Source organism: Lissotriton helveticus, chromosome 9 (genome assembly GCF_964261635.1).
Source record: "Lissotriton helveticus chromosome 9, aLisHel1.1, whole genome shotgun sequence".
Classification (NCBI taxonomy): domain Eukaryota; kingdom Metazoa; phylum Chordata; class Amphibia; order Caudata; family Salamandridae; genus Lissotriton; species Lissotriton helveticus.
This window is the reverse complement of record NC_136070.1, coordinates 18,128,271-18,152,337: the sequence shown is the minus strand read 5'-3', so window position 1 is coordinate 18,152,337 and position 24,067 is coordinate 18,128,271. Positions and strand designations below refer to the sequence as shown.

Sequence of the window (24,067 nt, the reverse complement as noted above, 5' to 3'; positions counted from 1 at the left end):
AGCAGCTTGCTGTTTGGAATGCACATCAACACAGTAGTGTTTTGTGAAGGTGTGTGGTGTGACCCACGTGGCTGCTCTGCAAATGTCCTCTAAAGGAATGTTCCCCAGGAAAGCCATGGACGCCCCCAGTTTGCGTGTGGAGTGCGCTCTGGGGGGTATTGTTAAAGTGCGCTTTGCTTTTTGATAACATATCTGGATGCACTTAACAATCCACCTGGCTATCCCTGCCTTGGAGATTGGGTTGCCTTTGTGTTGTGGTGCGAAGGCAACAAAGAGTTGTTTTGTCTTTCGAAAGTGTTGTGTTCTGTCTATGTAGTACATCAACGCCCTTCGTACATCTAATGTATGGAGCATCCTTTCCGCCACCGTTTGCGGGTTTTGAAAGAATGCTGGTAAGTCAATGGTCTGGTTTAGATGAAACTGTGACACCACCTTAGGAAGGAATTTGGGGTTAGTGCGTAGCACTACCCTATTTGGGTGAATTTGAATGAATGGCTCTTGTATTGTGAGCGCTTGCAGCTCACTGACACGCCTCAGAGACGTAATAGCTATAAGAAAAGCCACTTTCCACGTAAGGAATTGGAGCTCACATGAGTGCAGTGGCTCAAATGGTGGTCCCATCAGTCTGGTGAGAACGACGTTGAGGTTCCACACCGGAGCTGGTGGTGTCCTTGGGGGAATGACTCTTTTCAGACCTTCAAGGAAGGCTTTAATGGCGGGCACTCTGAAGACAGAGAGGTGCTGCCTGTTCTGAAGATAAGCCGCTATGGCGGATAGATGTATCCGAATGGAAGTGTACGCCAGATTGCACCTGTAGAGATGCAACAGATAGCAGATGATGTTGGGTATAGATGCATCTAGTGGGTTGATGTCATTAGATGTACAGTAGATGACAAAACGCTTCCACTTAGCAGCATAGCATGCTCTAGTAGTTGGTTTCCTCGCCTCCTTGATGATGCTCATGCATTCTGGAGGTAGGTTAAGGTACCCAAACTCTAGGACTTCAGGAGCCAGATCGCCAGGTTGAGCTGTTGCGGATCTGGATGCTGAATTTCTCCATGGTTCTGCGTCAAAAGACTGGGCGTGAGGCGCAGTCTTTGATGCGGTACCACTGAGAGTTCGAGGAACGTGGTGTACCAAGCCTGGCGCGCCCACGTTGGAGCAACTAGGATGAGGGTCATCTCGTGTTGCCTTAGCTTTCTTGCGACCAGCGGTATTAGGGGGGCTGGCGGAAAAGCGTACGCAAATTTGCCTGACCAGTTCATCCATATCGCATTTCCCTGCGACTGTGGGTGAGGGAACCTGGCGGCAAAGTGTTGGCATTTTGCGTTCTCTTTTGTGGCAAACAGGTCTATCTCCGGATGACCCCACTGCTGGAAGTACGGGTGGAGGACAGATGGGTGTAACTCCCACTCGTGCATTTGATGGCTGTACCTGCTGAGCAGATCCGCCATCTGATTGTCCTTCCCTGGGAGGTGTTCTGCCATGAGGAAAATGTTCCTCTGAATGGCCCACTTCCACATGCTCTGAGCCAGGTGAGACAGCTGTGGCGAGTGGGTGCCTCCCTGCTTTTGGATGTAGTACATCGCGGTCATGTTGTCCGTCCGGAATAGCACGACCTTGTTGCACAGATGTACAATGAAGGACTTGAGCGCCATGAAGATTGCCATCAGTTCCAGATAGTTGATGTGCATCTTCTGTTGTTGCGTTGTCCATAGTCCCTGCACCGTGAAGTCGAGCACATGAGCTCCCCATCCCTGGAGAGATGCGTCCGTTGTCAGGACAATCTGCGGCACAGGCTCTTGGAACAGTCGGCCCTTGCAAAGGTTGTGTGGAGTCCACCAATGCAGAGAGTCGTATGCCCGACTGGTAATCAACACTAGGTCTGTCAGTTGTCCCTGAGCCTGTGTCCACTGATTCGCTAAGCACTCCTGGAGCGGGCGCATGTGTAGACGTGCGTGAGGGACTATGAAGATGCAGGAGGCCATCATGCCTATCAACTGCATGAACACTCTCGCTGGCAGCGAGTGTTGTGGCCTGAACTTTTGGATCAGGGCCTGCATGCTGTCTATCCTGACTTGGTTTGGCTGAGCCATGGCCGTCAGGGTGTTGATCGTTGCACCTAGGAACTGCCGGACATGTGCTGGCTGAAGGTGCGATTTTGGGTAGTTTAGGGAGAAACCCAGATCGTGAAGAAGGTGAATTGTAGTTGACATGTCCGCGGCGCACTGCTGCTCTGACTTGGCTTGTACGAGCCAGTCGTCTAGGTAGGGGTAGACATGGATGTTCTGCCTCCTGAGGTGCGCCGCTACCGTCGCCAGACACTTGGTGAACACCCTCGGGGCTGTTGTAACTCCGAAGGGTAGGACCCTGAACTGGTAGTGTTTTCCTTGAATAGTGAACCTGAGGTATTTTCTGTGTGACGGGTGTAGTGGAATATGGAAATACGCATCCTTGAGATCCAAGGTTGCTAAGAAGTCCCCTTGGTTTAGCAAGGGAAGAATCTGTTGCAGCGTAAGCATGTGGAAATGTTCTGATAGTATGTACAGGTTGAGGGGGCGTAGATCTAGAATGGGTCTGAGAGATCCGTCCTTCTTTGGAATAAGGAAGTACAGGGAATATACCCCTGTTCCTTCCTCTCCCACCGGCACTTGCTCGATAGCTCCCTTTCGCAGCATCACCACTACTTCCTGCTGCAATAAGAGCAAGTGCTCTGCGGACATAGGCCTTTGCCTTGGCGGGATGTTGGGTGGAGTGGACTTTAATTCTAGGCAATAACCATACTGGACTAGTTGTCGCACCCACCTGTCTGTGGTGATGTTTTTCCAGACGGGCAGGAACTGCTGCAGTCTCCCCCCGACAGGTGTTAGGTGGTCGGGGGGCAGTGACAGAGAGTCACTGTTTGCTTGGAGTAGAGGAGCGGGGGTTGTTGTTTCCTCTGCCGCGACCTCTGTTGCTGTTATTCCTGTAACCTCCCTTGTTCTGTTTTGTGAAAGAGGATTGTGCCCCACCTTTCGAGAACTGGGATTGTTGACCCATTTGTCCTCTGGTGACCCCACGTGCGCCTGAGCGACGAAAATTACTGCCACGAAACTGTTGTGACTGCAGGGCCCCCATGGATTTAGCAGTTTCCGTGTCCTTCTTTATTTTCTCTAGGGTGGTGTCAACATCTGGACCAAACAGACTATCAGGATTGACCGGCTGATTAAGAATTGTTGTCTGAATATCCGGTTTAAAGCCTGAGATGCGTAGCCACGCCTGTCGTCTTAGCATAACACTAGTGTTGACAGCCCTAGCAGCTGTATCTGCAGCGTCAAGCGCACACTTGATGGCTGCGTTTGAGATGAGCTTCCCCTCGTTAATGAGCAGTTGTGTGGCTTCCTGGAACTGTGGAGGCAGGTGTTGTACAACCTGTTCTAGGGTGTCGTAGTGCGCCCTATCGTAACGCGCCAGGAGCGCTTGTGTATTGGCGATGCGCCAAAAGTTTGCTGCCTGTGCAGCTACTCTTTTGCCCCCTGCCTCTAGCACTTTGGACTCTTTATCCGGGGGAGGAGCTTCACCCGTTGTCTGGGAGTTGGCACGTTTCCTGGCATTGGCAACCACAAGAGAGTCCAGTGGCAATTGTCCCCGGATGTAGGCGGGGTCCGCAGGTGCAGGCCTATACTTCTTTTCAATGCGAGGGTTGACCACTCTCGCTCTTGTAGGCTCCTTAAAAATGTCCCCAGCATGTTTGAGGACACCTTTTAGCATAGGAAGTGTTTTTACTGTCCTTTCAGAGATGGCAAAGGTGTCGAAAAGGAAGTCTTCCTCAACTGGGTCGGCATGCATGTCCACATCATGATTGGCTGCCGCCCTTTCAAGTAGTGCATGAAAGCCTGCTGAGTCCTCAGTCGGGGATGCACGTGCATTAAAGAGCTGCGGGTCCTGGCCCACACCTTGGGTGTTCTGGTCACCAGTGTCATCGTATGAATCCGGTTGTACATCAGGTTCATCGATAGGGAAATTGTACTGCTCATCCTCATCATACCCCTCACCCACAGAGTGCTCTGGGGAGGGAGTAGGGCTCCGTCTTGGAGGAGGCTGGATTGGTTCCGTGAGGCCTGAGGCGTCAAGGGGCACCCTCTTTTTCTTCAGTGGGATGATGTAGGAGTCCACTGGCTCCGAAGTGATTTTCCTTTTATAGAGGGTCAGCTTGCCTGTTGCAGCGTCGATGAAATGCTCTGAATCGTCTTCCGATTCGAGTACCCGACGTGGAAGAGGGTCAGCCGGCGAAGAAACTTGTTTCGGAGCCGATTTTGTTGAAAACGCTTTCGGCGCCTCCTTAGGTGGCAAGAGAAAGAGAAGTTTTCCCGAAGGCTTTGCCGGAGTGTCCTTTTGCGGCTGCGGCGATGGTATCGGAGCCGATGGGGCAAAGGCTTTCTCCCTGATTCTCTGCAGTGACTCCGCAATGAGGGACGGTTCACTCCCCGTGGGTTTCGTCGCCGACAAGGATGCTTTGATCGGTCCCTCGGATCCGACGTCTTTGTGGGCCTTGTGCGCTTTGGGCGCGGAACCCGTCTTCGGCACCGCCGATTCTTGAGGCTGGGGCGCAGACTTCTTGTGCGTAGCCTCTTTGGAGCCGACCTTGGCGGGCTTGGACGGCGTCGTAGCCGCTGATCCGTGCCGACCATCTTTCTTGGAGGACCCCTCCTCGGGCGTCGGTTTCGATTTTGCAGCATCGGAATCGACAGACTTCTTCGGCTTCTGCGGACCGGAGGTCGACGGAGCCGATGGGGTGACGGGCACCGTTTTCTTCACCGGCACGGCAGCCATCTTAGGGACACTCGAGTCCTTAGGTTTCAGTTTCGTTTTCGGGTCGGCCATTTTAGGTGTCGTCGATCCCGACAGTTTCAGTTTCGGTTTCGAAACAGTGTGCCCAGCAAGTGAGTCCGTAGCCGGGCCTGAAGGCGGGGCTGTGGCTTGCGGCAACGGGTCCTGGGTAAGGCCGACAGGCGATCCCGTGTCCCGGTCGGTATCTTCGTAACCTTCGGGGCAGAGCTCGTCCCCCGAGCTGTCTGCCGCGGCCCCATAAATCTCATCGTCGTCTCCTACCTCTTCGACGTATTCGAGGTCTTGACCCGCGACTCCGTCGTCGTCTCCCGGATCCGCTTCGACCTCCGTCTCCGGTGGGGAGATTTGTAGATGGTGACCCTGGACCTCTTCGTCCTGGTCGCCGAAGATGTTCTCCGGATCCGGGGCCGCTTGCCTAGCTTCCAAGCGCACCGCGCGCCGAAGCTTGAGAGTTTTCTTTGATCGGAACTGTGCACAGGCCTTGCACTTTCCGTCGTCGTGGTCAGGCGAAAGGCACTTGTTACAGACGGGGTGTAGATCAATGTGTGGGTACTTGGACCCACAGAGCGGGCAGTACTTAAACGGGCTCCGCTCCATGTCCGAAAAGGCTTGCAGTCGTGTCGCGACGAGAAGGCCTCAAAGTTTAGAGAGCGAAGAAAACTCCGCTTATTCCGGCTCCAAGAGACGGAAGACTCGAGACCGTGCGCAGACAATACCGACGCAAGAAAATCGAGGCCTTTTGGCCGCTAAAAGTTAGTTTTACTTGGTTCCGACAGTAAGACGTCGAGACCACATCCGAACCCAATGGCGGAAAAAAACAATCTGGGGATGGAGCCGATGCCCATGCGCACTGTAGTCCAGGGGAGGAGCCACCTATCTCAGGATACTTCGAAGACTCTTCCAGGACAACAATGTGCAATCATCCGAGCCCAACACTAGGCGGCGATCTAATGCTAAGATATGAATTTAGCAGCCCACATGCCTCGAACACAGAGTACTCAAGAACCAGCTGCGACTGGTTCCGCCCCCACTCTGCACCCTTGAACAAAGGAATGCACTGTATAAAAATGGGGCTGTGTCCCCACAGAAGTTGTTCTTTTCCAGGATCCTGAGGGGGCTGTTGCTGCTGTCGCTGGGCCAGAGGACCGCCACTTGGGGTGTCTCCCTGCCTGGAGACCCAGTGTGCTGGCTCTGGGCCCAGCCTTGCCCCCCCCTGCCTGCCCAAGGACTGCTGGGACTCTGCCCTGCTTGCTGAGGGCACCTGGGAGCGCTTTATTTTACTTATAGCGCTTAAGAGCGCTTTATTTGGCTTGTAGCGCTTGGGAGCGCTGTGCCTTCACCCCAGCGCTGAGAGCGCTTTATTTGGCTTGTAGCGCTTGGGAGCGCTGTGATTGCCCCCTGGCGCTTGGGAGCGCCTTATCGACCTTGTAAAGCGAGTGCCCACCTCGCTGGTTTGGAACATTCGAGCGGCTGCCCACACCGCCTTTACCCCGGGTGAAAAGCACCGCCGCAGCCCGGAGGAAGCAGCCCCGCCTTTCCCCGAGCCGAGGAGAAGCCACGGAGCAGCTGCTGACGTCACCCGGGAGCCGCGCTGCCATTGGTTGTGGCTGCGGGAGGCTCGCCGGGTGACCTGTGCTCTGATTGGCGGAGTGGAAGAAGGCGCTGCCTGCGGGGGCCGCCCGAGGCTCCCCGAGCTGGAGAGGAGCCCCGGACCTGCACCGGAAGCCGGTGAGTGCACCAGACACGGGAGGGGCGCCGGGACACATTGTCGGTGTCCGCCCCCCCTCGGTAGCGCGACCTCGCGCTTTGTGTTTAGAGCCCAGAGAGGCTCGTAAAGGCGGCATTTGGTTGTTGGAGCCTGCGAGGCTCAGGGTCATTTTCTGTCTGCGAGCCCCGAGGCTCCGGGGGCATAATGTGGTAGTTGAGCCCGAGAGGCTCATTGGGGCAATTATTTCACGAGCCCTGAGAGGCTCTGAGCGCCCCACTTTCACTTCGAGTCCCCAGAGGGGGGACTCCCACAGAGAAGCGTCACAGTTGTGTCTAGAGCCTAAGAGAGGCTCAGGGGGCCAATTTATTTCTTGAGAGCCCAGCGAGGCTCCCACATTGGCCCCATTGTTGTTTTGAGCCCTGGAAGGCTCAAACCTTGCTGCACCAGTTGCCCAGCACTTTGTGGGCAACTGCTCCGTTTAGGCCCCCCTGGACTTTGGACACAGGGCGTCCTAGCCCCAACAAGGCCAGAGGGCCTAGGGACAGTCACAGGTGGTGACTTACGTGAGGTTGGCGCAATGGTACTTTCTATGCACCTCTGAATGTATTGTTTATGCGTCATGTGCCTTTACACCTCTGAATGAATGTCATGCATTGCATCATGTGTATGTTCTTACACCCCTACAGGTATTGTGATACATAGGTGGTTGTTTTCTCCCTAGTACAGGTGGTGCTAGTGAGGTCCTGTTACCAGTGATTACTGGTTGTGTGCTATTTTGTGCTATATTCTATGTACAAAGTGCTACTTCTGATTCCTGACAGTGGTCCAGGTGGCCCTGTCTTGTACATATCCCCTGTAAATTCTGCCCGTGCCTCTGGCACATTGTAAAGTGTGTGTTTTATCTACTGTGTTTTGGTGTAATACAAAGGCTATTTTTTATATAACCTTGTGTGGAGTTTCCTTTGTGGTGGGCCTGGGTGTTGTTGCTGGGGTGCATGCGCAAATACTTAACTTACATCGCCTCCAAGTTTAGCCTTGCTGCTCGCGCCACGTTACCTAGAGGGTGAGTAGGGGTTATCTTGGCGTGTAACTCCCTTGCCCTGACTTGGGTGTGGTGGTCTCTGACTGACTTTGGCGAAAGCCCTGGCCAGCCGGGGATCCCATTTCCAACATTGGCGGCAAGCGGTGAGGATAAGGATTTGTGTTTGCCTTGTACCTTAGTAGCGGCTGGCTGCACCACAAAACTCTGCATTTTAGATGACCACATTTTAGGGGATTGTTGTTTTTGGAAGTTTCATATTTTCTTCTCCTAAAGGTATCATTGTGTAATTGTGTCCAGTACATTTGTCCCCCGCCCCGCGCCCAGAGTCTGGTACCTGTGTCACGTGTGGTCAGGTTGAGAAGTCAGGGGTGGTAGAAACTGCCTTACTAGTCCGAGGGGGGGAGGGGGGTGTGTGTGGATGACTGGGGTGTGGCACTAGGCAAGTGAGTGTGAGTTCTCTGGGGTAGAGAGCTTGCTGAATACCTTTGTGAATTGTGTACTCCTGTGTTAGCTCAGACCCCTAGGTTCCCTGTGTGATCTCTTCTTTAGAACGTCCGCCAGAATGGAGCCTGCTTTTGATTTCTGTGTTCTGTTTAGATACAGTATGGGAGAGTTGGTAAGGTTGTGTGAAGAGAGAGACATAGGGGTGGATGAGTTAGACACTCAGTCCGAACTTAGGAGCAGCCTGATCCTATGGCAAAAGGGTCAGTGGGATCTTGAGCGCAGTGAGGAAAGGGCCCGGGATTCACACCAGGAGGGTGGTGGGTCTGTGGGGAGCCCTGAAGATTCAGAGAGGAGAAAGAAGATGATAGCACCTGGACGCCAGCAGATAGTGAGGACCCCATAGATAGGGAGTCCCTTGCTGGGTCCAGCGTAGGAGGCAGCGCCTCATCCCTTTACCTGTCCCCAGAGGAGCTGGAAGATAGGAGGAGAGAAAGGGAGCACCAGCTGGCTTTAGAAAAGCTCAGGTTGGAGCATGCCCAGGCTATGGCACAGCTGGGCGTTAGAAAGCAACAGCTGGAGACCGAGAGGGTCTTAGCGCAGGACAGGATAGAGGAGGCTGAGAGGGCCGCCACCAGAGGCAAAGTAGCTCTGGAGGGTAGACTATCCCCTGCGCGCAGTGTTGAGTGTCTGGATCCCCCAGGGAGGGTTGAGTCCAGTGGTGGCAGCTATTTAAATCACAGTGTAGAAAGTCCCAGTTCCCAGAGTATGGTTCGTGTTTCCCCAGAGGAGGAGAATAGGTTGAGGTTTAGGAACCTTAGGAAACCGTCTCATCAGTCTTGGGAAGATTTTGTGGATGACTGTTGTGTAGCCCTGTGTGATTGGGTACGGGAGCCCACGAAATGTGATTGGGACATATTGTTCGACATGGTTCTCAGAGAGCAGTTCCTTGGTGTTTGTTGTCTAGAGTTGCGCCGGCACCTGTTGAGTTTGGATGCGCTGATCCTGATGAGCTGGCGGAGGAAGCAGACCGCTGGGAAAGGGCCAGAGGTTCTGCAGAATCATTGGTGAGGGATTCCGAAAGTAGTGGTTCAGGGATCTTCCAGCCCATCGTGGTGGAAGAGGCTCAGTGTAGCCCAGCTAGGTCCCAGGATAGCGAGGAGGGTGTAGGGGCTCACTGCCTGGCTCAGTGGAGCAGGAGTGAGGGGGAGACCGAGGTTCCCCAGACGCCCGAATCCCTGCCTCAGGACTTGGATGGTTTCTGTAGGGAACACCAGGTTGGGGACCTAGGCTGTCCTGTTAGTCCACTTGAGGAAGATCTCCTAGTGAGTAGAGGACCTGGAGCGTCTGTAACCAGAGCTCCTGTGGTTCTAGAGGCTGGCAGTACCGCTCCGGTAGGGAGGGTACAGGAGTCCAGCGTGAGGAGTGATTGGGGGATGAGTTCCCCAGTGGATGCACCAGTGGACCAGGGACTAGCCAGTTGGGCTAGATCTTCTTGGAGGGACCCGGGTGGCGCCACTTCTGGTCTGGGGGATCGTCACGCACTGTCAGGTGGACAGGGGACGGGAGATCTGCGCCAGTCAGACAGTCACACAACAGATGTGTCATTTGTTAGCCTCAGGGGGATTGCGTGTGAGTCCCCAGAAGTCCTGGAGTGCCAGGCAATTGTTCCACCGAAGGTTTTAGACCAGAGGTTGGAAGGCCAGGTTCAGGATCAGCCTGACCTGAAGGGTAGGACGACTGTAACCAGTGTCCTGACCGGTTCTTCTTCCAGAGGAACTTCTCCAGGTGGGAGAGGGCAGACCTCTGGAAGGGGGTGCAGAGGGTGGGAGAGCCCACCTCTGACCCCGGTGCAACCTGAGTGGATAAGCCCTGGGTTGGAATGGCGTTCTAGGGGTACCCCTCGCAGAGGGAGGAGGAACCCTAGGAGAAGAGGTAGGGGGAGGAGAGCCTTCCCCGAGACTCCTGGTCCGCCTGAGGTTGTAGACCCTAGGCTGGAGAACCAGTGGCAGTCTAGTCCTGTCTTGCAGACAGGAAGAGTGGAGAATGGCTCCTATGTGCCAGGGGTTACTACCCCCCGCTCTGCGAATTGGCATGGACCAGTGGCACCTGGGTGGCCCAGGGCCTGGTCCTGGCCGCGGACAACTTGGGAGTACCAGTGGGGTAGCCCAGTTGGTCCAGACAGTGTGTTGAGAAGGAATCCCATGGGTTCACCGTGGCGTAGAACAGGAGGGTGTCCCTGTAGTTGCGGGCCCGCGTCCGTGTTCTATCGCCCCAAGCAGGGAAGTCCATCACGGTGGTGATCGGTCTACCCTGTGTTTTGGCTGGAAGGGGGTTGTGTTGGACTTTGGCCCTTATGGCAGGTTCACCCCTAGACTTTTTGCTTTAAATGGTGACCTGGCAATGGTGATTTTTGGGTTCTGCGCACTTTCACTGTGTCCCAGTGGAAAGTGCGTGCGCACTCTGAGTGCATGTGCTGAGCTAGGCCTGCCCGCCCATAGGAATGCATGGGGAATGTATGTGTCCCTGGTAGTTCCTGATGCGTGGGGTGTACAGGCTTGAGTCTGGTATGTGTGAACTCGTGAGAGTGAATGCTGCGAGATGGTGTATGCAGCATGTATGTGTCTAGTAGGGAAGCGTCATTTCTAGACATGGCTGTACGTGTGCTGTGAGGGTGCTGGCGTGTGATTGGCTGGAGCTGGCTGGCATGCCAGGCTCCAGGAAGTCTGGATGGGTCTGCCCGGTGGTGAGTGGGAGATTAGCATGAGTCATGTGTGGGAGGAGTGTACCTGTGTCCTGGATGGGCTGGGTTTTCCCCACACAATGCTGGCTCCGCCCCCCCTGTGGTGTGTCTAATGACCCAAGCCCTGCCAGTGAATAGAGAGGGTGGTTGAGGTAAACAGAGTACTCAAGAACCAGCTGCGACTGGTTCCGCCCCCACTCTGCACCCTTGAACAAAGGAATGCACTGTATAAAAATGGGGCTGTGTCCCCACAGAAGTTGTTCTTTTCCAGGATCCTGAGGGGGCCGTTGCTGCTGTCGCTGGGCCAGAGGACCGCCACTTGGGGTGTCTCCCTGCCTGGAGACCCAGTGTGCTGGCTCTGGGCCCAGCCTTGCCCCCCCCCTGCCTGCCCAAGGACTGCTGGGACTCTGCCCTGCTTGCTGAGGGCACCTGGGAGCGCTTTATTTTACTTATAGCGCTTAAGAGCGCTTTATTTGGCTTGTAGCGCTTGGGAGCGCTGTGATTGCCCCCTGGCGCTTGGGAGCGCCTTATCGACCTTGTAAAGCGAGTGCCCACCTCGCTGGTTTGGAACATTCGAGCGGCTGCCCACACCGCCTTTACCCCGGGTGAAAAGCACCGCCGCAGCCCGGAGGAAGCAGCCCCGCCTTTCCCCGAGCCGAGGAGAAGCCACGGAGCAGCTGCTGACGTCACCCGGGAGCCGCGCTGCCATTGGTTGTGGCTGCGGGAGGCTCGCCGGGTGACCTGTGCTCTGATTGGCGGAGTGGAAGAAGGCGCTGCCTGCGGGGGCCGCCCGAGGCTCCCCGAGCTGGAGAGGAGCCCCGGACCTGCACCGGAAGCCGGTGAGTGCACCAGACACGGGAGGGGCGCCGGGACACATTGTCGGTGTCCGCCCCCCTCCCCCACCCCCCTCGGTAGCGCGACCTCGCGCTTTGTGTTTAGAGCCCAGAGAGGCTCGTAAAGGCGGCATTTGGTTGTTGGAGCCTGCGAGGCTCAGGGGCATTTTCTGTCTGCGAGCCCCGAGGCTCCGGGGGCATAATGTGGTAGTTGAGCCCGAGAGGCTCATTGGGGCAATTATTTCACGAGCCCTGAGAGGCTCTGAGCGCCCCACTTTCACTTCGAGTCCCCAGAGAGGGGACTCCCACAGAGAAGCGCCCCAGTAGTGCCTAGAGCCTAAGAGAGGCTCGGGGGCCAATTTATTTCTTGAGAGCCCAGCGAGGCTCCCACATTGGCCCCATTGTTGTTTTGAGCCCTGAAAGGCTCAAACCTTGCTGCACCAGTTGCCCAGCACTTTGTGGGCAACTGCTCCGTTTAGGCCCCCCTGGACTTTGGACACAGGGCGTCCTAGCCCCAACAAGGCCAGAGGGCCTAGGGACAGTCACAGGTGGTGACTTACGTGAGGTTGGCGCAATTGTACTTTCTATGCACCTCTGAATGTATTGTTTATGCGTCATTTGCCTTTACACCTCTGAATGAATGTCATGCATTGCATCATGTGTATGTTCTTACACCCCTACAGGTATTGTGATACATAGGTGGTTGTTTTCTCCCTAGTACAGGTGGTGCTAGTGAGGTCCTGTTACCAGTGATTACTGGTTGTGTGCTATTTTGTGCTATATTCTATGTACTAAGTGCTATTTCTGAAAGTGCTACTTCTGATTCCTGACAGTGGTCCAGGTGGCCCTGTCTTGTACATATCCCCTGTAAATTCTGCCCGTGCCTCTGGCACATTGTAAAGTGTGTGTTTTATCTACTGTGTTTTGGTGTAATACAAAGGCTATTTTTTATATAACCTTGTGTGGAGTTTCCTTTGTGGTGGGCCTGGGTGTTGTTGCTGGGGTGCATGCGCAAATACTTAACTTACATCGCCTCCAAGTTTAGCCTTGCTGCTCGCGCCACGTTACCTAGAGGGTGAGTAGGGGTTATCTTGGCGTGTAACTCCCTTGCCCTGACTTGGGTGTGGTGGTCTCTGACTGACTTTGGCGAAAGCCCTGGCCAGCCGGGGATCCCATTTCCAACACTGGCTTTCTATAAAGTGCACTAAAATGAAGAACACTGTGCAGAGTCTGCAGTGGATCCCCAAATGATATACAGAGGTAAAAGCAGATAATTCTAATGCTCTTTTTGTGGTAGCGTGGGCGAGCGGTTAGGCTTATCAGTGGGGAGTGCTAAGCATTTGTTGTACTCACAGTACACCCTGAATATCTCCTCCAACAGCCAGATGCCAGGGTGCATTTATGTCCAGAGAAAACTATTTAAAATTCTTAATTTCACTTTGTCTATCTGAGGACACTTACGGTCTCTTATTTAAAGGGCAGCTACAAACAAAAAACGGTGATCTACTAACTGGATAAAAAAATATATATTCTTGAAGTAAGACCCCGACTATAGCGATTTTGCCACTGCCACTTTTGGGCAGTATATCACTGAAGCATCCCAGAACTTCATGTAGCAATGAGATAACCTTTTAAGTCTCAGCGGAGAAGGGTTCACACACATTGTGCCTTTTCTTATTATCTTTGTACAAAACCTTGAGGCCATGTTTTACTTGGATATATTTATCAATTAAGACCTTCGTTTTCTAACTTTTTCACCGGCCACGCTGGGCCTCTTGTGGCACTGGACCTTTTTCACCAGCATGGCACCACGAGCAATGACCCTCGTCTTTGTTCCGCAGGAGGCCCTCCGGTGAGCTCCATTTTGAGCTTCATTCTCTTCTACAGCATCACATGATAAATACCACACTGCTCAATGCTCGGAAAATCCATCCGAGACCTGAATCTAACAAAGGAGGGAGCCTTACAAAAGACCCAGCAAAGTGGCTTACAATGAAACTGGAGAGACTCTCAGTGTCAAAAAGGGTGAAATGTACAGACAACTTTCCAAGCGACACCAAAGAACTCCGCAAAAAAACAGTTTACTCCTGAAAAACGGCCTAAAAAGGTCCACCTGTTTTCATAGGTCCATGCCTCAAAGAGCGGAAAAAGCAACCGCTAATCCGACACTGCAGAGAATTCTGGGATGATGGAGCACAGGGAAAGCTTAAATGGGCCTTGTCAAAATTCGTCCGTGTAATGATAAATCACACATGTGCAATTTTCTGGTTGGCTTCCCCTTCCCCCTCCAATCAAAGTTTCCAAGTTAGGTTTTCAGACAAGGAAAGTGTTACATACCCAGTAAGCATCTGTTCTTGGCATGTAGAGCTGTAGAGTCGCATGCTTTAGCATAGATCGCCATCTAGTGTTGGCTCCGGATGTTTGCACTTTGTTTTTCTACGAAGATGTCTTTCCAGTCACGAGGTAGGGGACTCCTCTTTTCGATGATTGTGCGCAGGGGCATCGACTCCATTATTAAGATTGTTTTGTCGCAGAGGGTGAGAATGGAGTTAGTGGGAGTAGAATAGAGATGTCCATGCGTATGTATATAAAGTAAGAGAAAACTGCAACAGGTATAGGTACCCTGGGAGGCGGGTGGGCGCATGTGAATCTACAGGTCTACATGCCAAGAACAGATGCATACTGGGTAAGTAACATTTTCCGTTCGAGACATGTGAGCTGTAGATCACATGCTTTGCATAGACTATACAGCAGTATTCTCCCAAAACGGTGGCTAACCTGTAGCTGTTGCAGGTGTCTGAAAGAGTGTTCCAAGTACTGCCTGGCCTACATTATCTTGTTGTCTTGTTATCACATCTACACAATTGTGTTTGGTGAATGTGTGCGTGCAGACCACGCTGCAGCTTTACAGATGTCAGCTATGGGGATGTTTCCTAAGAAAGCCATAGTAGTCCCTAGTTTGCGGGTGGAATGCGCTCTAGGGGGTATTGGTAAAGTCCTATTTGCTTTTGCATAGCATGTTTGAATACATTTAAATAGCCACCGAGCAATGCCAGATTTAGAAATAGGATTGCCTCTGTGTGGTGGAGCAAAAGCCAGAAAGAGCTGTTTAGTTTGACAAAATGGTGTTGACTGATGTGAAAGGCAAATACCACTTTGGGTAGGAATTTGGGATTAGTGTGAAGGACCACTTTGTTTTGGTGGACTCGACACAATGGTTCTTCTATGGTTAGTGCCTGAATCTCACCCGCTCTCCTCAGTGATGTAATAGCGATGAGGAAAGCGACTTTCCAAGTGAGAAATCGCAGTTCACACTTGTGCAATGGCTCACAAGGTGTGCCCCTTAGTCTGGTGAGGACAATGTAAAGATTCCAGACTGGAGCAAGGGGAGGGAAGTCTTGGTGGAATAACTCTTTTGAGTCCTTCCATAAAAGCCTTGATAACAGGGACTCAGAAACGAGACAGATGTTGTCTAGTTTGAAGGTGTGAAGCTATTGCAGCGAGATGTCAGCATACGGATGTGTAAGCCAATCCTGACTGCTGCAAGTGTAGTGAGTAACAAATGATTTTTTGAGTAGAAGCATCTAGCAGGTTGATATGGTTGTTATTACAATACAGAACACACCGCTTCCATTTAGCTGCGTAGCGAGCCCTTGTAGTGGGCCTTCTGGCCTCCCTAATGATGTTCATACAGTCTGGCGGAAGGTTTAGATAGCCAAACTCTATGACTTCAGGTGCCAGAGCGCCAGGTTGAGTTCTGTGGATCTGGATGTGTTCTCTCTCCATGGCTCTGTGTGAGGAGACGGGGTGAGAGATGTTTTTGATGAGGAACTACTGAGAGCTCCAACAGGTTAGTGACCATGTGGAGCTACTAGGATCAGTGAGATGGATGTTTGTCTGAGCTTCCAAACCACTAGTGGAATGAGTGGGAGAGGCGGAAAAGCGTAGGCAAATATCCCGGACCAGGTTTTTTTTTTTTTGTGTAGAGTTTTATATAGCGCGAACTAGACCCGAACCGAATCAGTTATCAGAGCGCTTTACATAGCACAAGTTACGTTTTTTACATGAGGACACACTTTCAATTTTAGGCACGGGGAGATTAAGTGATTTGCCCAGAATCACAGGAGGTTTTGGTGTCGTTACCGAGACTCGAACCCAGATCCCCAGGTCCGAGGTCGAGCGCCCTAGCCGTTAGGCCAACTCCTCTCCCCCAGTTCATCCATAGCGCATTGCCTTTGGACAATGGGTGTGGCCACCTGGAGGCGAAGTTTGGGAATTTTGCGTTTTCGTCAATTGAGAACAGATCTATTTGTGGAAAAACCCACATTTGAAAGATCTGGAGGAGAACTTGAGGGTGAAGTTCCCACTCATGAATCTTTTGTCCCAGCCTGCTGAGAAGATCTGCGATCTCATGGTTTACTCCTGGGAGGTGTTCTGCTAGGAGATAAAGTCTGTGATGTATGGCCCACCTCCAATTGCCTTGTGCAAGGCTTGACAGCTGGAGAGAGTGTGTTCCACCCTGTTTTTGTATGTAAAACATGGCTGTAATGTTATCGGTGCGTATCAGGACAGTTTTGCCTGCAAGGTGAGTCTGGAAGGCTTTGAGCGCTAGAAATACTGCCGGCAGCTCTAGATGATTGATATGAACTAGCTTTTGGTTTTGACTCCACAAACCTTGAATCGTGTGAGTCTGTAGATGAGTTCCCCATCCAGTGAGCGATGCGTCTGCTGTTAGCACTGTCTGGGGAACTGGCTCGATGAAGGGCCGCCCTATGAAATGAAATCCAGTATTTGTAAAGCGCACATTTACCCGAGGGTGTCAAGGCGCTGGGGGCCGTCGGGAAGATTAAGCAAACTATTGCCCAGAGTCACATGGTGCTGGGCTAACCTGCCACCGGAGCCGGGGATCGAACCCTGAACCCCGTGGTCTCGAGTCAGGCACCCTGGCCACTGCGCCACACCTCTTCCTATGGATACGTTTTGTGGATTCCACCACTGCAGAGAGTGTTGGGTGCGGCCGTCTACCAACACTAGATCTGTCAACTGACCCAGAGACAGATTTCACGGACGTGCTAAGCATTCTTGAACGGGACGCATAGGAAGTCTTGCATGGGGAACTATCATTATGCAAGACGCCATCCTTTCTAGCAGCTGCATGTATACCCGAGCTGGTAGCGAGGGGTTGGGCTGAAACCAGGAGATTAGAGCCTGAATATTGCAGATCCTGGCTGCATTGGGACGGGCTAGAGCTTTTTGAGTATCCAGAGTGGCTCCCAAATAGGTTTGAGTGTTGCCTTTAAACGATATTGAGGAGTTGTCTGTGGATATGTTTTTTGAGCCCCCGTAGAAGGAGTGACGAAAAGAAACCCTAGTAGATGGGGACTGTAGGGTTCCCATGGATATTGCCACGTCTGTGTCCATTTTCATCCTTTCTAAAGAAGTGTAAACAGGACCAAAGAGATGCTCCTCATCAAAGGGTGTGTTTAAAATAGAAGCCTTTACTTCAGGTTTAAACCCTGAAATCCAAAGTCAGGCATGTCTTCTTAGCAAGACACTGGTGTTAATTGCACAAGCTGCAGTGTCAGCTGCATCTAAAGGGCATCTAATAGATGCGTTGGAAATTATCTTCCCTTCCTGAACTAGGTCGTGTGCCTTCGACTTATGTTCATCAGGTAGAAATTGGAGCAATTGTTCCAATTCACTGTAGTGTGCTCTGTCATACCTGGCTACGAGAGCCTGGGTATTGGAAATACGCCAGTGATTGGCTGCCTGCACAGCTACTCTTTTTCCGAAGGCATCTATTCATTTAGATTCCTTGTCTGGAGGAGGGGCATCCCCCGATGCTTGTGCGTTTGCCCGTTTACGGTCATTAGAAACCACTAATGAATCTAAGGGTAATTGACCTTTGATGTAAAATGGATCAGATGGTGAAGCTTTATACTTTTTATCCACCCTTGGTGTAAGGATTTGTGCTCGAACCGGATCTTTAAAAGTGTCGTCTGCGTTTCTAAGCATACCCTTGAGCATAGGCAGTGTGGGAGTGGATCTTTGGGAAGAGCTCAGTGTTTCAAAGAGAAAATTCTCCTCAAGTGAGTCTTTATGAAGCTGAACTCCATGATATTCAACAGTCCCATGTATTAATTCTATATTCCCTACGTTATCATCTGGTGGCGGGGGCTTTGGAGGGTGTAGAGCAGGATCATTAGCAGTGTTTGGATCGGTGTTACAATCAGTCCATGGATCAGGACCATCATCATCTTCTACTCAATCCTCATCATCCTGGTTATCAGGCGTTTGCGGTGCTGAATTTGTGGGTATTAACAAATTGGGGTTTAGTGGGAAATGAGGGAAAGGAGGAGATAGAGGAGGAGAGGGATTAGTGCCAACGTTCTTCCTCTTAAGAGGAATGTGGTAAATGTCCTCTGTTCCGGGTTTGCGTTTTGATGGCAATTTGGTGTGTATATGTCCAGTTTTGAGATTGATCACCAGTTCTTTCTGTTTCGGGTCCGGTTTTGAAGGCGGGCCGTCAAAACGATGCTTCTTTGATAGAGGAGGAGCTGTTTTATCTTTCGGTGTCAATATTTTTGGAGCCGAGATTTTTGGTGCCGAAGTCTTTGGATCCGAAGAGTGTTTCACTCCGAAGGAGTTGGCTCCAAAATGTGTTTCGGTTTCAAAGCCGATTGTTTCGGCTTGGCTCCCAAATGTGGCCGGCTCTATCTCGAGCCGGAAGGCTTCCATAGTTGTTGCGGTGCCAGGCCCGAAGTCGGGGCGTTTGAAACGTGATTGGCCTGAAGGCAGAGGAGGGACCAGAGCCTTTTTCTTGGGCAGACGTGTAGTTTGGGGAAGGGGAGGATCAGTACTCACGGTACGCAGTCCCTGCTGAAGCTCCTCGTCCATGCCAGAGTCTGCCTCTGACACGGATATCAGCTCCTCTTCTTCCTCGGCTCCTTGCACGTCATCGATGTCTAGTTCGGAGTCTTCTCTGAAGAGATCTACAACAGAGACCGCGGTGTTGTTGCATTTTGTGGCGTCGAGACCGACGGTAACAGAGCATTTTCTTGGATCGGAAGGATTTGCACATGTTGCAGTCCTGTTCGTTGTGCTCCTGGGAGAGGCACAAGTTGCAGACACCGTTCGAGTCGGTGCGCAGGTATTTGGCATGGCACGGAGGGCAGAATTTAAATGGAGTCAGGTCCATCGACTGCGAGGTAGCTTGACGCGGCTAAGCCTGGCGGTCTTCCACGAAGTTTTCGATCGAAAGTTTTTTCTGAACCGATACCATATGAGGAGAATGGGAAAAGTGATTGAATAAATATACAGTTGAGGGTAAGTGGATTGCGCACCGAGGGGAACCAGAGAAACTGTGTTGAACCGAAGAGCAGCAATTTACGTCTGAACTTGATGGCGGAAAAAAAAATAATAATAAAATAGAACAATGGAATCAATGCCCATGCGCACTATCAACGAAAGGAGGAGTCACCTACCTCGTGCCTGGGAAGACTTCTTTGAAGAAAAACAAAGTGCCAACATCCAGACTCAACACTAGATGGCAGGAATATGCAAAGCATGTGATCTACAGCTCACATGCTGCGAACATATATGTATATACTCAACATGAAATTGCGATTTGCCGAATTTATTTTTCGAAAAAGACACTTGTTTTGCTCGAAAAACACTTTGGAGGGTTGTGTCCAAACAAAATTATCCATCTTAAAACACACAGTAGCAGGTTCCTGCAGCCTGGACAGGTGCAAAGGAATCAGTAGGTTCCTGCAGCCTGGAAAGATGCAAAGGAACCAGCAGGATCCTGCAGCCTGGAAAGATGCAAAGGAACCAGCATGTTCCTGCAGCCTGGAAAGATGCAAAGGTACCAGCATGTTCCTGCAGCCTGGAAAGATGCAAAGGAACCAGCATGTTCCTGCAGCCTGGAAAGAATAAAAGAAACCAGCAGGTTCCTGGAGTTTGTAAAAGGATGGACCATGTTTGGAGCATGGATGTGTGGCCTAGATAAAGCAATGTGCAGAGTACAAGCTGCAAATGTGCACATTCAAGAGGACACGCTGGGAGCAAGCTAGGTGTTCTCCCAGTCAGGAGGAGACCCGAGCATGCTGCCTGTGAGCACAGGTACAGAGGCCTGCAGGCTGAGGAAACACTATGTGTACACATAAGAAGAGGAAGAACAGATCATACTCACATTGAGCGAGGACGAGGCGGCCACCCGGCCTGCGGCGACAATGAAGTCAATGATGAGGATGGTGGCTCCAGGCAGACCCAGCGAGAAGAACTGAGGCGAGCAGTGCTTGATGATTGTGTTCACAATATCCTGAGGAAAGACGAGAACAGGAGCAGAACGTCAGATGTACACTGTCAAGGGTTTAAAGGGACCTGAGGGTGTGATACACAGCACAGAGACAGCAACACTTGTAACGCCCGAGCAGTAACCAAATGCATCATGAGGGCACTGGAAGCACCAGCAGCTTGTGGCAAAATAAGCAGCACAAAAAGGCCTCCCCTGGGCAGGCACCACACTGCGCGATACCACTTTAGGCCTTTGTGAGGTGTCAATTGGTTACTGTGCAGAAAGATATACCTGGTCCGTGTGCAGCAGTGTGTGATGTCGGCCGCGGTCTGCTCAGGTCTTACCTGGTCAGTGTGCGGCAGTGTGTGATCCTGGTCAGCGTGCAGCAGTGTGTGATGTTGGCTACGGTCTGCTCAGGTCTTACCTGGTCAGTGTGCGGCAGTATGTGATCCTGGTCAGCGTGCAGCAGTGTGTGATGTTGGCTACGGTCTGCTCAGGTCTTACCTGGTCAGTGTGCGGCAGTGTCTGATGTCGGCTACGGTCTGCTCAGGTCGTACCTGGTCAGTGTGCAGCAGTGTGCGATGTTGGCCACGGTCTTCTCAGGTCTTACCTGGTCAGTGTGCAGCAGTGTGTGATGTCGGCTACGGTCTGCTCAGATCTTACCTGGTCAGTGTGCGGCAGTGTGTGTTGTCGGCTACGGTCTGCTCAGGTCGTACCTGGTAGGTGTGCGGCAATGAGTGATGTCAGCTACGGTCTGCTCAGGTCTCACCTGGTCAGTGTGTGGCAGTGTGTGATGTCAGCTACGGTCTGCTCAGGTCTTACCTGGTCAGTGTGTGATGTCAGTTACAGTCTGCTCAGGTTGTACCTGGTCAGTGTGCGGCAGTGTGTGATGTCGGCTACGGTCTGCTCAGGTCTTACCTGGTCAATGTGCGGCAGTGTGTGATGTCGGCTACGGTCTGCCCAGGTCTTACCTGGTCAGTGTGCTGCAGTGTGTGATGTCGGCTACTGTCTGCTCAGGTCTTACCTGGTCAGTGTGTGATGTCGGCTACAGTCTGCTCAGGTCTTACCTGGTCAGTGTGTGATGTCGGCTACGGTGTGCTCAGGTCGTACCTGGTCAGTGTGCGGCAGTGTGTGATGTTGGCTAGGGTCTGCTCAGTTCGTACCTGGTCAGTGTGTGATGTCGGCTACGGTCTGCTCAGGTCGTACCTCGTCAGTGTGCGGCAGTGTGTGATGTTGGCTAGGGTCTGCTCAGTTCGTACCTGGTCAGTGTGTGATGTCGGCTACGGTCTGCTCAGGTCGTACCTGGTCAGTGTGCGGCAGTGTGTGATGTCGGCTACGGTCTGCTCAGGTCGTACCTGGTCAGTGTGTGATGTCGGCTACAGTCTGCTCAGGTCTTACCTGGTCAGTGTGCGGCAGTGTGTGATGTCAGCTACGGTCTGCTCAGGTCGTACCTGGTCAGTGTGTGATGTCGGCTACAGTCTGCTCGGGTCGTACCTGGTCAGTGTGCGGCAGTGTGTGATGTCGGCTACGGTCTGCTCAGGTCTTACCTGGTCAGTGTGCAGCAGTGTGTGATGTCGGCCACGGTCTACTCAGATCTTACCTGGTCAGTGTGCAGCAGTGTGTGATGTCGGCTACGGTCTGCTCGGGTCTTACCTGGTCGGTGTGCAGCAGTGTGTGATGTCGGCTACGGTCTGCTCGGGTCTTACCTGGTCAGTGTGTGATGTCGGCTACGGTCTGCTCAGGTCTTATCTGGTCAGTGTGTGATGTCGGCTACGGTCTGCTCGGGTCTCACCTGGTCAGTGTGTGATGTCGGCTACGGTCTGCTCGGGTCTTACCTGGTCGGTGTGCAGCAGGCCACAGTGCATGATGTTGTAGAAGTGAGTCAAGAAGTCTCTGTTGGGGGACACATCCTGCCTCCTCTTCATGATCTTGCAGATCAGCTTGTAGGCATGCAGCTTCCCCTGTTTATACTTCTCTGGCAGCATGGTCGCCTGGTGTGTAACAAAGACAGTTTGTGGGTCACAGAAACCACAGCAAACATTGCAGGCAAAGGGCTCAAGCAGCAGTGACCGATACAGCACTGTAACAAGGTTCAGATAAAGCACAGGAGAGGCAGGAGAGGCTGGGAATCCCAGAAAGATAGGATTGCACAGATAATGCACAGGACGATAGGCTCAAATAACTGTTAAGAACCGGGCCATTAGTTGTATGACCTGCACATGCAATAGGTCCACAATCACCCCTTCGCTGGGAACCAAACACCCTATTGTAGCACTTGACTCTCTCAGGGTAGCGGAGCAGAGCAGTCCAAGGCCTACTCAGAGGAGGTAGTGTGGGCTAGTAATCACCATTCACTGGCGCGCAGTAATGACACTCAATAAATGATTGTCCAGTCAGTGTTTCTTCTTTAGAAAAGGAAAAGTACACTTACTACACACCCACTACTTAATAATATGCAGTAATTTACAAATATACAGGAGGCTGGTGGGAAACACCTCTGATAACATTGCATTTGACCCCTAAAAGAGGTCACAGCTTTACATATCAGAGCCCCCTCCCCCATACAGTGTTGCACATAACCATATAGGAGATTGTAGAAATAAAGAAGTGCAGTAGACAGTTCTTGTTGTTGTAGTTTATTCCTTAAGTTACAGCTTAGTAAGTTCCAATGTAAGTCTCAATATAAGTTCCTAATATAAGCCCCACCATGAGCGGCCCCCTGGCTGCTCAGCCCCTCAAACGTCCATAACATTCCAAATGACATCATATAGCTAGAGCATCAGGCAGAGAACCAGGGCCAGGGAGATGCATTACAGGAGAAGCAGATTACTACAGAGATGTAATTATGTGAATGTTGCCACATTTAAAGACCAGAATCACACGTCTAAATACATCATTCCATCATTGACTTCAGTTACCATCCATCTGCAATCATTATAAGTAATAAAGAATTGCAACTGTTCCACCCAGCATCCGTGGCGTGGTTTTACCCAAACTTGTTTGCATCCATACCTCCTTTTTCTGTTTGACTTAGGACTTTGCGCACTTTACCTTTGCTGAACTTCCCCAGCAACGGGCGTCCCAGAGCTAGTGTGAAGTTGTTATTTTTATTTTATTTTATTTTTGTGTATTATTGAGCGCAAACATGACCCGTGAGGGTATCAGAGCGCTTTACACGGTATACAATGTTGAACAAACAAAATGATTAAGGTGCAGGGACAAACAAGAACAACAAGTATGGTTACAATCATCGTCAGAGTCAGAAGCAAAAACAAGGTTCCAAATGTTCTCGACGTGGGCAGTTTGTGATATGGGAAGGCGGTAGTCATCGAGTAGCCCGCTCAAAGAGGTGGTTGCGGGCAGGCCTTAGGCGAGGAATTTAGCCACGAGGAAGGTGTTGGTCCCATCTTTGAAGCGTGCTAGAAGAGGGATTTTCCTGATGGAAGGGAAGTAAGACCCATCATTGGAAGGAGTCAAGAGGTTGGCGGCTCTCAACTTCCCAGAATGGAGGCGGCGATCTTGGACACATGGTAAGGAAATTTCAGGCAGATTTCCATTACGTAATTATAGAAACTTGGTTTGATTAGTTTGTGTTGAACAGTCTTTTGCCATCATTTTGGAATCAACTCTTGTTTGGGATAAATTTCACAAAGCAGCAGAGCTATGCGCCTGGATTTGAGTGGATTATCCCAATTAAGAGCGCGGATCTACTGGGCAGAATGACAATTAGAAAGTTAAGAAGCTGCTCAATTCTAATGAAAAGGAGGCAGACAAACTTCTCTCCCGCTGGCTCATTAGAGGGCTTTCCTTCCATTTCTGAATTTTTGCCCTAAACAGAAATCTTCTCTATCAGGAAGACAATTCCCAAAAAAGAATGAGATTGTGGGAGAAGATGCTAAATCCCAAGCATTGGGCTCAACCGAAACAACTGAGAGAATTCCTTTAAATACTCAATTTTTGTCAGGAATGACCTGTGCTTCGCATCAAGAACATAGGACAAATTCTGGTAGTAATGGAGAGAATCGCTCAGAAATAACAGCCCCGGATCTCACTCTCCCTGACATGGATTTGAGTAAATTAGTCGAGGAGAGGAGAAATAAAAAACTGAAGGAAAGATTAATACTTTACAATAACACGCAGAGTGAGCGGTCAGCGGATACTAACGATCCAT

At 51.5% G+C, this 24,067-nt stretch overlaps 1 protein-coding gene across 4 annotated transcripts in view; it reads right to left on the bottom strand.

The window, feature by feature from the left end:
* The window catches only part of RALGAPA1 (Ral GTPase activating protein catalytic subunit alpha 1), a 575,362-nt gene that overhangs the window by 244,689 nt on the left and 306,606 nt on the right, over positions 1–24,067 (bottom strand). For all 4 annotated transcript variants that reach the window (XM_078659361.1, XM_078659359.1, XM_078659360.1 and 1 more), the window contains 2 exons: positions 21,732–21,887; positions 19,792–19,920 (listed from right to left, as the gene is read on the bottom strand). In XM_078659361.1, coding sequence (XP_078515487.1) covers positions 19,792–19,920; positions 21,732–21,887 — 285 coding nt within the window. The remainder of the gene's footprint in view (positions 1–19,791; positions 19,921–21,731; positions 21,888–24,067) is intronic.